The 14,800-nt window shown below is 43.5% G+C and overlaps 1 protein-coding gene across 3 annotated transcripts in view; it reads left to right on the top strand.

The window, feature by feature from the left end:
- LOC310689490 (GTPase IMAP family member 9-like) overlaps positions 1-12,659 on the top strand; it is a 38,840-nt gene extending 26,181 nt beyond the window's left edge. The window contains exons 1-3 of one of the 3 annotated variants that reach the window (XM_083467270.1): positions 1,602-1,739; positions 9,946-10,010; positions 11,256-12,659. In XM_083467270.1, the coding sequence (XP_083323396.1) occupies positions 9,971-10,010; positions 11,256-11,908 (693 nt within the window). In that variant the 5' untranslated portion in view covers positions 1,602-1,739; positions 9,946-9,970 and the 3' untranslated portion in view covers positions 11,909-12,659. Of the gene's footprint in view, positions 1-1,601; positions 1,781-9,945; positions 10,011-11,255 lie in introns of those variants that run through there. The other 2 variants (XM_083467271.1, XM_083467272.1) reach the window with 2 other exon arrangements.
- The last annotated feature ends 2,141 nt before the right edge of the window (positions 12,660-14,800 follow it).

The raw sequence follows: 14,800 nt of genomic DNA, 5'->3' as shown, positions 1-14,800 counted from the left end.
TGATCATCTTCATTAATTGATAGACTCCTACCTTCAGGAGCACTGTCTCCCTCCCCCACATTAGTCAGTTTAAAGCCCTCCTGATGAGGTTTCTGAGATTTTTGGCAAAAACATTTCTCCCAACCGTTGTGAGGTGCAGCCCATCACTTGCCAGAAGTCCATCTTCAAGAAACTGCAGTCCGTGATCTAAGAATCCAAACCGTTCCTGTTTACACCACTTGCGAAGCCAGCTATTCACTTCCACTATTTTTCCCTCTCTCCCTGGGCCACGTCGTTCAACTGGGAGGACAGATGAGATGACAATTTGTGCATTTGATTGCTTCAATTTCCTGCCCAGAGCCTCGTAGTCTCTTTTGATCTTCTGGAGGCTATTGCTTGCAGTGTCATTGGTTCCCACATGAACCAAGAGGAAGGGGTATTTGTCAGTGGGTTTTATGATTCCTTGCAGTCGTTCAGTTACATCTTGGATCTTAGCCCCGGGGAGACAGCACACTTCCCGAGACATCTTGTCAGGCCCACAGATCACTGTTTCTGTTCCCCTCAGTAGGGAATCCCCTATCACCACTACACGCCTCCTCTTAGGTTTGGTCAGGGTTCTTCCGTGAGCTGTCCGTTCCAAGGTCGCCTGCACATTCCCTGAGGACTGACTTTGCTGCTCGTCTTCATATACCTGATCGACTGTAATGAGGGAGAGATCCTCAAATGGAGTCTGTTCTTCGTCTTCCCTGCTGGGGAGAGGACTTCAAAGTGATTGTGTATTTCTAAACAATCAGAGCGAACCCTGGGCCTCCTACTTCTTTGAGTCACGTTTCTCCATATATCTGGCACCTGTGGTGGTGAACTAGCCTCCTTCTCAGGGGAGTCCCCTGTCTCCTCCTTGGTGGAGACGGTGTTCTCTGTTGCTTCCGAGAAGAGTTCCAGCTCTCTAATTCTTTGGAGCATAGCTACACGTTCCTCCAGTTGCTGGACTTTGTCTTTTAAGAGGGCAATCAACATGCAATTGCTGCAGGTAAAGCTGCCTGCAACCTTTGGCAAGATGGCAAACATTGCGCAGGAATCGCAGGCGACTGCAGCTGTTCCCTCCCCTTCCATCATGAGAACGTGTCGTTGGGGGTGGCTACAGTGGTCCTCCATCATAAAAAGCGTGAAGACAGGACAAATAACTCCCCCCACAAAAAAACCTAGGTCTCCCCCAACAAACGTTTGAGACTAGCTCCCCTAAATCTAAAAGATGGATCAAACTGCCCTGCAAGCTCTGATAAGCTCCTCCCACAGCTAATCACCTGACTCAACAGAAACCCTGCCCCCTCTGACTTTTGCACAGGGAGAGCAGCTAATCAGCCACAAACACACACACAAGAAAACCCACACACACACACACACACACAAGAAAACCCCTAGCTGCTGAGAATCACAAGTGTGGAGGAGGCCATTGTGCTTACGTCTTGCTTGTGAGCTCCTGGTTTCCAGGTCTGTCTTTTGCCTGATCCACCAGCCGGGCTCTTTTGATGCTCTTTTGGTCCCCTTTGACAGATGGGTAACTGGATAAATCAAGTGAGAAGAAAAGACTTTCACTTTCCATATGTCCAACATTCGGCTATTACTGTGCACTCAAAACCTGCGTCAGACTCATAACTCTGAGAGGAACGGGGAGAGTCAGAGGCTGCCTGAAGTTGCAGAGATAAACAGCCAGACCAGGAACACCTCCAGGCTGAGAAAACTGCCCAGCAGAAGTCAAGGTAGTGAAAACACCCCTCTATTCTGCTGGAATTAAGCAGAGGTGCGGATCCCTCCTGCAGGAGGAAATGGAGGGTGGGAAAATATTTTGCAAATGCTACAATGCGCTTTCTGCACTTAGTTTTTAAGGGGCGGTTGGTGGTTGGAGTCAAAGTCTACCCTCCTGGGTGATGCTCTAAAAGGGAGGGGAAAAGGGGGGGAGGGCACAATCCATGCCAAGGATTCACCCCTTTCTCTTTTTATATAATTTTTATATAATTTTTATTAAATTTTCTGTTTTAGAATTGAAAATACTCATTTTACATCCTTAAAATAGCAATGACTTCCCTTCTTTTCTTTCCATGGTTCATTTTACATCTCACAAATCCCTGCATATTTTACAAAAACTATACCAATCAGTATTCCATTATTGCATCCATCCAGACTTATTTACACTGCTGAATTTACCTTAATGCTGCCAGTGTTTTCAGCTGTGCACAATTATTTTCCATATATTCAATAAACATTTTCCAATCTTCTTTAAACACATTTTCTTCTTGTTCTCTTATTCTATATCTTGAGTCTGCAAGCTGTGCATATTCAGTCAACTTCAGTTGCCGTTCTTCTTTGGGTGGGACCTCACTCGTTTTCCATTTTGGGGCTAACAAAACACGGGCCGCAGTAGTAACATACATAAATAACCTTTTCTGACACCTGGGATTTTCAGTCTGAATTATCCCCAACAGAAAGGGCTCGTCTTTTGTTTCCCAGTCTAATAACAGATTATACATTTTAAACAAAAGTTTCTCTTTGTTTCATAGAAGTTCTTTCTTGAATTGTGAGCTTTGGTCCGAAAAACCATTCTTTCTATCTACTTTAAACAGATGGTATTTTTTTTTTTTTATATAAAATTTTTATTGGTTTTACAACGTTTTAAAAAGACAAACAAACAATGAAAATGACAAACAAACACGCATAGTTTCGTACATATTTTCTTATAAACCTCTTTTCTTGGACTTCCCCATACCCCCCCTCTCTGCATCCCAATGTCCATACTTCAACTAGCAACTCCCAATTGTTGCTTTCAAATCTCTGTCAACTTAGTCCTTTTCTATCTTCTAACCATATATCCCTGTACCCCCTTGTTTCTAAAAACCACGACATTTTTAACATTCATTAAGTTTATAATAGTCCTTCAGATAACTTTTAAATTTTCTCCAGTCTTCTTCCACCGTCTCTTTTCGTTGGTCACGGATTCTGCCTGTCATCTCGGCCAATGTCATATAGTCCATCACTTTCATCTGCCATTCTTCCAGAGTGGGTAAATCTTGTGTCTTCCAATACTTTGCGATGAGTATTCTTGCCGCTGTTGTAGCATACATAAAAAAAGTTCTATCCTTCTTTGTCACCAATTGGCCGACAATGCCCAGAAGAAAGGCCTCTGGCTTTTTGGGAAAGGTACATTTAAGTACCTTTTTCATTTCATTATAGATCATTTCCCAGAAGGCCTTGATCTTCGGGCAAGTCCACCAAAGGTGATAAAAGGTACCTTCAGTCTCTTTACACTTCCAACATTTATTATCAGGCAAATGATAGATTTTTGCCAGCTTGACTGGGGTCATGTACCACCTGTATACCATTTTCATAATGTTTTCCTTTAAGGCATTACATGCCGTAAATTTAATACCGGTGTTCCATAACCATTCCCAGTCAGCTGACATGATGTTATGTCCAACATCCTGAGCCCACTTAATCATAGCAGATTTTACTGTTTCATCCTGTGTGTTCCATTTCAACAGCAAGTTATACATTCTAGATAAAATCTTAGTATTGGGTTCTAACAGTTCAGTTTCTAATTTTGATTTTTCCACCTGGAAACCAATTTTCCTGTCTTGTTTAAAAAATTCCATTATTTGACGATATTGAAACCAGTTTCCAACTTTATGCTTCAATTTCTCCTGACTTTGTAGTCTGAACTTGTCTCCATCCTGTTCTAAGATTTCCCAATACTTCGGCCATCCGGCCTCCGTATTGAGTCTCTTCACTGCTTTGGCCTCCACTGGTGACACCCATCTAGGGGTTTTATTTTCCAATAGATCTTTGTATCTTATCCAAACATTAATCAATGCTTTCCTAACAATGTGATTTTTAAAAGCGCTGTTTACTTTATCATACCAAAGATATGCATGCCAACCAAAAGCATTGTTAAAACCTTCCAGATCCAAGATATCAGTGTTCTCGAGGAGCATCCATTCTTTCAGCCAGCAGAAAGCTGCTGCCTCGTAGTACAATTTTAAGTCCGGCAGGGCAAAACCCCCTCTTTCTTTGGCATCTGTTAATATTTTGAATTTAATTCTGGGCTTTTTGCCCTGCCAGACAAATTTCGAAATATCTTTCTGCCACCTCTTGAAACATTCCATCTTGTCGAGAATCTGCAAGGTCTGAAACAGAAAAAGCATTCTAGGCAATACATTCATTTTAATCACAGCGATTCGGCCTAGCATTGACAGTTTCAAATTTGACCATATTTCTAGATCTTTTTTAATTTCTGACCAACATTTTTCATAATTGTCCTTGTACAAATTCAGATTTTTAGATGTTAAATAAACCCCTAGGTATTTCACCTTCTTTACCACAGTCAAACCTGTTTCCTCTTGAAATTTCTCCTTTTCCATATCTGTTAAGTTTTTCCCTAAAACTTTAGTTTTTTGCTTGTTCAACTTAAATCCAGCTACCTGGCCAAACTGTTGTATTATTTCTAAAACCTTTTTTGTACTAGTGTTTGGCTCTTGCAAAGTCAATACCAGGTCATCTGTGAACGCTCTTAACTTGTAATGTTTAGCTCCGACCTGCACACCTTTAACCTGCTGGTCATTTCTTATCATGTTCAGCAACACCTCCAGAACTGAAATAAAAAGTAATGGGGAAATCGGGCACCCCTGTCGTGTTCCTTTTTCTATCTTAAGTTCCTCCGTCATAACATTATTTACAATCAGTTTAGCTTTTTGTTCAGAATATATTGCAGCCATACCATTCTCAAAACCCTGGCCTACCCCCATCCCATGAAGATTCTTTCTCATAAAACTCCAAGAAATGTTGTCAAAGGCCTTCTCCGCGTCCACAAAAATCAGTACTGCTTTAGTGTTTATATTCACCTCTAGCTTTTCCAGAATGTCTATTACATTCCTTACATTGTCTGCCAGGTGTCTTTTGGGGAGAAAACCTGCTTGGTCCTTATGAATCTTCTCCATCAATACTCTTTTAAATCTTTTTGCCAAAATGTCTGCAAAAATTTTGTAATCCACATTGAGGAGTGATATTGGGCGGTAGTTCTTAAGTTGGGTCTTTTCAGTCTCTGACTTTGGTATGAGTGAAATATATGCCTCTTGCCACGATTCAGGGGCCCTTTTTCCCTCAAGGATCTCGTTGCACACTTCTCTTAGTGGTTGAGTTAGCCATTCCTTCAACGATTTGTAGTATCTGGAAGTCAATCCATCTGGTCCCGGAGATTTGCCCAATTGCATGTTCTGAATAGCAGCCTCTATCTCTTGTTCTGAGATTCTCTGGTTCAAGTCCATCTTACTTTGATGAGAGATGTTTTGTAATCCATATTTTCCAAGGAATTTGTCTATATCTTCTTCATTTTGGGGGCCTTGAGTGTAAAGCTTTTTGAAATAACTTACGAAGCAGTTTCTAATTTCATTAGGTTTAGATATATTCTTTCCATCCACCTCCAGGCTTGTAACTGTATTTAGTTTCTGCCTTTTCTTCAATTGCCATGCCAAGAGTTTACCACATTTATTTGCTGATTCAAAAGTCTTTTGCTTCATTTGCTTTATCTTCCATTCAATCTCTTGGTTCATCAATTCCATATATTGTGTTTGATATAACTTGATCTCTCTTAAGATGTCCTGAGATTTTGGTTTTGTTCTTAATTTTCTCTCTCCTTCCTTTATCATTTCCAATAGCTTCTCTTTTTTCTCGTTTTGTTTTTTCCTCTTTATTGAATTTTGTTGAATCAAGAATCCTCTCATGACCGCTTTACTTGCATCCCAGATCACTCTTTTCTCCACGTCGGTCCTCATATTTATTTCGAAATAATCTTTTAAAGTCTTTTGGGCCTTCATAAGAATCTCCTTGTCCCGAAAGAGGGTGTCATTCATTCTCCATCTGAATTGACCAGTTGTTGTAAGTTTCATCTCCATCTTCACGGCGTTATGGTCGGAGCAAGTTTTTGGGCAGATTTCCACTTTCTTAATCTTTGGAGCCATTCCACTAGTAACCCAAATTTGATCAATTCTGGTCCAGGTCGTCATTGCTTGGGAGAAGAAGGTTCCCTCTCTCTCCAGAGGGTTCCTTGTTCTCCATATGTCTATCAAGTCCATATTTTCTGTCATTTCAAAAAAAGTCTTAGGGAGTCTCCCTTCTTTACTAACTGTTAGTCTTTGTGCCTTGTCCATGTTGGTGGAGACCACACCATTCATGTCTCCCATGATTATCATATTGTAATCCAAATAGTCAGAAAGAGTTTCATGAAGTCTCTTAAAGAAGTCAGATTTGCCTTCATTTGGCGCATAAATTCCAACCACTAAAAATTTTTCTCCTTGAATTTGTATTTCCACTGCCAGATATCTCCCTTGTTCATCCTTAAATATCATTTTTGGAGCCCATTTTTCCTTAACATATATTACAACTCCTCTCTTCTTGACTTTGTCTGATGAGATAAATTCTTGTCCTAGCCTTTTATTTATAAGTAGTCTCCTGTGGGCTCTGGTTATGTGAGTTTCTTGTAGACATATCAAGTCCAATTGTTCTCTATTCAGTATGTGAAATACTTGTCTTCTCCTCAAAGGCACATTGAGTCCATTACAATTCCAACTAAGGAATTGCAGAGCCATCTTGTTATTTTTCTAAGGCTCCTCCAACAGCTCCAAGTTGTTGCTCTTCTTCTGATGGTGGTGGTTTTTGTCCAGTCGAGAGATTCAGGATCTCCAGTGCTCTCCTCTGTTCTCCAAGTACGTCCACAATCCCCTTCTGTAGCTCCTCCTGATATCTTGCCAAAAATTTTTCTTTATCTTGAATTGTCTTTATTTTTACCTTCTTTAACTTGTAGTCAAATGACAGTCCTTGTGGGAACTCCCACCTGAAACGGATGGAATTTTTCTTTAGCAGAAGAGCTAAGTCCTTGTAGAAGTTTCTTAAATCCAAAATATGTTTTGGGATGTCTTTGAAGAACTGTGCAGTTGAATTTCCAATTTGCAAGGCCTTTTCAAAGTGTAGTCTTAATATTTTGTCTCTTTCCTCCTTGGATCTGAATGTAATCAAACAGTCTCTCGGGGTCTTTCTGTCTTGCTTTTTTCCCAATCTAAAAGCAGTCGTAATTTTGAATTCGTCTTCCTCAAGGTCCCAGCAGTCCACAAACTCCCGTGTCAGATATTCCACAAGGTTGTCTCTTTCGTTCTCCGGGATCAGTCTTAATTTTAAGTTTCTCTCTTTCCTCTGTAAGTCCCACAAGGCCAAAGTTGAGTCATGCTCATAGACCTTCTTGGCAATCGGCTCTAATTTCTCCTGTGTCTCTCCCGCCGTAGCCTTGGCATCTTCCGCAATTTGACGCGTAGTGGCATTTTCCTCCACCAGTTTATTTATAGATTCTGTATTCTGGTTTAATCTTACTGAAATTTCTGCTAATTTTAGTGTGTTCTCTGAGGTCTGTTTTGTTAAAGACTCCAAAGTTTGGTTGATCTTAAGCAGCGCATCTGTCACAGCTTCCATAGAGACGGCTGTCCCTTTATCTTGTCCTGTTGTTCCTGCTGCTCCAGTTGTTGGGCCTGAAATTGATCCTCTTTTCTTTGCCTGTTGTTGCTGCAGCTGTTGTTGTTGCTGATGGTGCTTGGTCTTAGCTCTTGTGACTATCTCTTCTTGTGGGCCACTCATGTCAAGGTCACTTCCCACGGGAATTTTCTCCCTTGGAAAGTTCCACTGTCAAGCTGTGGCAAACTTTACTTTATCCTCTAGAGGGAGCAAATCAAAATGGCCATAGAACAATGTTCCAAGTACCAAAAAACAGGGGAGATTGTCCAGAATACAAAACAAGAGCTTAACACAGTCCAAATCAATATTGCTAGAAAGCTTGTAGCTTTAAGCTGCCACAGTTATCCAGTTTGTATTATTTCTTCTTATACTACAGAGTAGCCAGACACTGTGGGAACTTTGTATCAAAATATCACTTTACAGGGAAAAGTCAGTTCAGTGTGCTAAAAAAAAAAAAAAAAAGGCAGACCGTTTCATGCTTTCAGATGGGTGAGACGGCAGAGATTTTTAACTTCCAATAGATCATGCAATTATTAGTCCAATTCACCTCCCCTCTGCCCTGCTAGCTGGAGGGGAGATCAAAGATCCAAATGTCCGGTTTAGCTGATTAAAGAGCTGGTTTAAACGGATGCAAGTTTAGAGCTCCGCTGCTTTCACTTTCATGCAGTCGGGGGGAGGCAGACTTCCTTTGTTTAGATCTCCCCCGTTTTTAGTTCAAATTTTAAAGTTTAGAGGGTCCCAGTTATTTTTCAAGTCTTACTCACGGGAATTCAGTCCGAATTTTCTTTTCAGGAAGGAATCGGCGCTCTCCGCTAATGGCGACGCGGCTTCACTTCGCAGGCTGGGTAGCGACTCTCAGCACCGCGCTCGCTCCCGGTGTCGCTTTCACGGTACCGGGGGGCGCAAAGGTGCCCACCGAGTCTCCTTGTTCTCAGGCTTCAGCGCCTGGGATTTTAGGGGTCCCCCGCTTGCCGTAGCAGGTAAGACCCGAACTTGCGAAGCAGTCCTTCCCCGGAGCTCGGGGCTAGGACCGCCATTAAGCGCTGGCACCGACCGGAAGTCCACTTTAAACAGATGGTATTGCAACCAATCCGTAATATGGCTCCTTACATTTTCCATTGATTTCAACATTCCTTGTTTTGCTAGAGTGGACATGCAAGGGAATGTTTGGTCCAGCCAGTTGAAACTTCCTGTTCCTCCTGGCCTGGATCATCCTTCCTTGCATGTGACTAGTGGGTGGGCGTGACCTTTCCAGACCTGGCAAAAGGCCAAGTCACCCTGACACCTTTCTCTTTCCTCCCCTTTTTGTCCTGCCTGCTTCCTGCCTCACCTGGACTGGACTGCTGCCTCTCACAGCAGTTCCCCAGGTCATCTCCCATATGGGGTAAACCTGTTTGTACATGTTTGTATCGTTAAGCCTTAAGCCTGCCTTCAGGGATCACACTGTGCTCAGGCTGATCATAAGTAAAACTACTTTTTGTTACTTATGAATAAGACTGTGGTGTCTTTATTCTTTTAGGAGGGATTCAAAAGGGTCTTACCAGGAAAATATTAGAACACATTTCAATATGGGCAAGCCAGATTGAATTGCTTATTGTTTTAAGAAATTCGCACGAGTTTGCAACCAGCTGCGTCAGAAGCGGACTGCACTCTGCTGAGTGAAGAAACTTGCTAGCACAAGTTAGGAAGGATATTAATAAACAATATATTCTCTCCTGCCACTCTGAACATTCCCACAAGACCATCTAGTCCAACCCCCACAACGCAGGAGTCACATCTAAAGAATCCATGACAGATGGTCACCCAGCCTGTTTAAAAACCTACAAGGAAGGAGATTGCACCGCCTTCTGAGGGAGTCTGTTTACCACCAAACAGTTCTTGCCTTCAGAAAGTTCCTCCTAAGGCTTAGTCAGAATCTCCTTTGTTGTAAATCAAATCCCCTGGTTTGGGTCCTGCCCTCCGGAGAAGTAGAAAACAAGCTTGCTCCCTCTTCGGTGTGGCTAGAATGTAGAAGGGGCATTCTCAGGTGAAGTCATTCGGTTTAGAGTTTCATTTTTACCATGTTTACCCAGTACTGAGCCTATCTGCAAACGCTCTTGCCTTGTACAGCAAGTAGGAATGCAAGGACCTCTAAGTTTTGGTTCTTCCTTTTGGATTGAGACCCCTCACAAGGAGTTCATTTTTTCACTGGAGCCAAGGCAGAAGGCCAGCAACTTTTATCTCTTTGAATGTTGCTTCCTGCTCCAAGCTTCTTGGCTTGCAGTCTTAGGTATCAGAGAGGACCAATTTACGTATTCCCCAAACTTTGTTTTTGACTAAGGACTCCAGTAGCAGGAAAGTCCCTGGAGAGAAACTGAGTTTCCAACACCGAGAGTCCCCCAGGAGTTCTGCAAATGACTTTTGGTGTTTTTAATGCAGGATTTCTGGACCGCTGTGAACCTTGATGGCAGCGTATCTTTCTGCAACAGGCAGCATGGCCAAAGGTGAGTCTTTTCCTGATATTGACCATCCTGAGGTAGCAAAACAAATGCTGCATGGTTTGCTTATGACTTCAAGGTGGCCACAAACAAGTCTTCTCCTTGGATCATTCAGAGGGTAGAAACTGTGGTCAGGGTGCCCACTGGAAAGAAACACCACAACACATTTCCTGTGCACCCTCAACTGGCAAGAGAAATAGGGGTAGGAAATTTCCCTTGTACGGTGGAACCTCGGTTTTCGAACGTAATCCGTTCCAGAAGGCCGTTTGAGTCTTGAAATGTTTGAAAACTGAAAACTCAATACCGAAGCCTCAACACAATATGGAAACTCAAAATGGAAGCTGTGCGGCATGTTCAACTTCTGAAAAGTGTTTGAAAACCGAAGCATTTCCTTCCAGGTTTACGGCGTCCGAGTTCCGAAATGCTTGTCAACGGAGACCTTCAAAAACAGAGGTTCCACTGTAGCTTCAATAGAATCACAGCACTGCAAAGTTGGAAGGGACCCCAAGGGTCTAATAATAATAATAATAATATTACTTATACCCTGCCCATTTGGCCGGGGCCCCCCAGCCGCCTTCTAAAAGTCAGGTAAAGGTAAAGGTACTCCTGACCATTAGGTCCAGTCGTGGATGACTCTGGAGTTGCATGTACATCTCACTCTATAGGCTGAGGGAGCCAGTGTTTGTCCGCAGACACGCAGACAGCTTCTGGGTCATGTGGCCAGCATGACTAAGCCGCTTCTGGCGAACCAGAGCAGCGTACGGAAATGCCGTTTACCTTCCCGCTGGAGCGGTACCTATTTTTCTACTTGCACTTTGATGTGCTTTCGAACTGCTGTTGGCAGGAGCAGGGACCGAGTGATGGGAGCTCACCCTGTTGCGGGGATTTGAACCGCCCACTTTCTGATTGGCAAGCTCAAGAGGCTCAGTGGTTTAGACCACAGCACCACCGGCGTCCCTAAAAGTCAGGTAGTTGTTTATTAATCTAGTCTGATCCCTTGCAATGCAGGAATCGCAACTACCGCACGCATGGCACATGGCTAGCCAACCTCTGCTTAAAAACCTCCACGGAAGGAAAGTCTGATGCTCTTGGCACCAGAAAGTTCTTCTTGACATTTAGTCAGAATCGCCTTTCTTGGAAAACAAATTAGGTAACTAATAAGTAGCACGCCTATGAAACATTTGTAAGACTTTTGTGTGTGTGTTAGTCTCAGGAACTTTGTTGATATGGTATTTTTTATCCCTTATTTAGCCAGAAGAGACAAAGAATTGAGAATTCTGCTCATTGGCAAAACTGGATCTGGGAAGAGCGCAACAGGAAACACCATCCTGGGGGCTGAGAAATTTAGAAGCACATCCAATATTGATTCAACAACCAAGGACTGCGAAGGAAGAGAAGCCACTGTAGATGGCAGGACAATTGTTGTTGTTGACACACCTGGGTTCTTTGATACAGCATATAATAAACGTTTCTCACGAGAAGAGCTGAAGAAGTGCATTGATATGGTCTTTCCTGGACCTCACGCCATCCTCGTCGTGATAAAAGCGGGAAAGATCACAAAGGAGGACCAGGAAACATTTCAGCTCGTGAAACAGCTCTTCAAGGATGAAGGAAAGAACTATCTGATTCTTTTATTCACCTATAAAGATGAGTTAGATAAGAATCATTTAACTATAAATGAGTTCATACGAGGCGCTGAGGGGCACCTGAAGGATCTGACTGAGATGTCCGAAGGACGATTGATTGCTTTTAACAATGTGGCTGAAGAAGAAGAAAAGCGGAATCAGGTGAAGGAGCTCATTGAGATGATTGATGGCTTGGTGGCACTCAATGGCAGAACACCACTGTACACCGAAGAACAATTCAGAAAGGACAGCTCTAGCTCTTGCTGTAACATTTTGTAATATCGGCAGTGAGGAGTCGGGAATCAAGGATGGAGATATGTTTGCCCACCACCGCTTTCTTTTCTTTTCTTAATAATAATTTTTATTAGTTTTCAATTACAATCCAATAATAGCCTCATTATAACAATACCAATTTATAATACAATTATTAATACCTATCGTTCAAATACTGGGTCATACAATTTAGATAGTGGCCCCCGCATGCTAGAATTGATGGCTTGATTATTTTCTTTATTTCTGCATTCCAAAATCTTATTACTTTCCATTACTTTCCCTTATACAACAACCGCAATATTAATAACTGTCAGTTTGCATTTTCTTAGTGCAGAAAGATCTTTCCTATTCTATTTAATTCAAGAAGGTTCTGGGAGCTTCTCTGTGTGAAAGAAACAAGCAGAAGGTTCATGATGTTTGGGTTGTTCCTTCAGAGAAGCTGAGTACAGCTGCCTTAAACTTAAACTTAAACTGCCTTAAACTTAAACTGCCTTAAACTTAAACTGGTTCTGTTTTCTTTTCTTTCTATAAAAGTTGAGGCCAGAAGGAGACTGGGATTCTGTGTCTGTTTCTCTTCCTTCTAGTGTGCTGTTCTGTACATAGTACGCTTAGTGTTAAGGCTTAGACTTGTTATAGGTTATTGTTAGTTGAGGTCTGCAAGTGGATTTCTTATGGACTGTGCCCATCCTCAGTGTGTTGGATTTGTGACCACGATGCTCATCTGCCTTCAGTAACAGTAAAGCTCTGCTGGATGAAATATTCATTGCCTCTGGTCTATTTTCTGGGAATCCTGCAACGTGTTTGAGTTTTATTGGCAAGACCCAGGAACTAAAGTGGTACCTCGGGTTAAGTCCTTAAATCGTTCCAGGGGTCCATTCTTAACCTGAAACTGTTCTTAACCTGAAGCACCACTTTAGCCAATGGAGTCTGTAACCTGAAGCGTCTGTAACCTGAAGCGTATATAACCCAAGGTACCACTGTACAGCATGTGTGCCTGCAACAATGTGAACATTTTTTTCTTGTGAAAGTCTAGCCCAGAGTAAACAGTTTGAGAACCACTGCAATAGACCTGCTTCTATCTTCCTGGCAGCCCCTGCCCACTCTGGTCCCCTCGCCCCAAAACCTGTGGCAATCTGGGTCCGTCTCCGCCTGACTTGACCAAAGCTCATTGACCACGGGATGCCTGCCTGCAAAGAATCATGGAATGGCAGAGTTGGAAGGGACGCCAAGGGCCATCTAGTCCAACCCCCTGCAATGAAGGACTCTTCCCCCCAAAGTGGGGCTTGAACCCACGTCCCTGAGATCTCTACCAACTGAGCTATCCTAGTAAGCCCTCGCCTTGCTCTGTGTTGGACCCAAACTGGGGAAGCAAGATTCATTTATTTTTAAATTTTTTATTCAAAATTAAAACAAAACATATCATCCAGAAACATATCATCCTTATCCCCCCCCATTTTTCCTCCTTCCCGCTACCCTCCCACACAACCCCCACCCCACCCCACCCGGCTTCCCTCAGTTCCAGTCTTTGATTTCTCTAAGAATGCTGTTTTCTGCATGTTACACAGTTGTAGAGATCCTCAAACTATTTAGCTGATGGCTATCAATTAAAAGTTTGTGAATGTTTATTCAAAGCCAGCCAAGGAGTCCAGTTCGCTTTCTTGCGTCTTCAAATACTTTGCAAAGGGTTCCCATTCATCTTTAAAGTCACAGTTATCCTTGTCCCGTAGCTTGTATGTCAGTTTTGCCAGTTCTGCATAGCGAGAACTGGAAGCAAGATTTATTGGGGTGTTCATACTGCAAGCCTCTCCACCCTATGCTCAGGTTGCATTTGTGGCTGGGACCACACAGTGGCGTAGCTGGCTGCTTGGGCGCCCGGAGCAGAGCACGCTGCGTGGAGCCTTTGCGGAGTCTGCCTGGTGGACGCAAGCCCCACGCTGCCGTTTCGGGCAGCGTGGAGCCTGCAGGTGCTCACGCCACCACGCCACTCCCAGGAGAGACGCATGGCTCAGGGGCGCTGCCGGCCAGGCCCCGTGGTAAGTGCCGCCCCCACGGTGTGCCATCACCCCTCTCAGTGATGACACCTGGGGCCGTCTGCACCCACCACACACCCCTTCCTACGCCACTGGAACCATATATCCTAAGAGCAGCAGACTCTCCAATCGCCTCTGAATGCCACTGTTTGGGAATCACAGGTGAGGAGCGTGTGGCTGTGACTAGGTGAGTCCCTGGCCAGATCCAAATATTGGGCTCGTCTTACATAGTGGCTCCTAGATCCTGTTCATCACTTCTAGGAAATCTGACCCCCCTTTTTGCACAGTCTTGAACTCACACACAAACACAGAGGGGTCTTCCTTACCCCAAGGCCACATTCTACACTCTTCTAGGCTTCTTTGGTTTGGTAAATAGCTTTGTTGCAGAGTCATGTGAATCCGTATCACTGCAAGAGGGAGAAAAACTGAGCTCGGCTTTTAAGCCATGTAGGTTGAGACGAACACAGGAAGTTGCTTTTGGGTGAGGCAGGAAGAAAGCCAGATGTGATTACACATTGCTTTTGGTGCAAAGCCAGCCTCCTTGGGAAATCAACTTGACATGGCCAGAGCATTTCCAAGAAAGGCAGCCAGAGCCTTTCACGGATAGCAGCCCCCTCTCTGCACAACCCCCCCACCCCCGTTTCCTGGTCACGTTTTTAAATAGTGGGTACTCTTGGTTCTTATTTCAGGACATTGAAGGCAATTGCTCTAGAGCAGTGGTGGTGAACCTATGGCACTCAGAGCCCCCAGTGAGCTTCAAGGATGAGTGGCAGGGATTCGAACCCAGCTCTCCCAGCTCTGAGCCTGACATTCGAACCACTACTGCCGCTCATTGAACTCTAACCTTCCAAGTTAAGTTAGGTTGCTC

This window comes from Podarcis liolepis (genome assembly GCF_965112155.1).
Source record: "Podarcis liolepis genome assembly, chromosome: 12".
Classification (NCBI taxonomy): Eukaryota; Metazoa; Chordata; class Lepidosauria; order Squamata; family Lacertidae; genus Podarcis; species Podarcis liolepis.
Note: the sequence above shows the minus strand (reverse complement) of the source record. Positions and strands in the feature narration are given on the sequence as shown.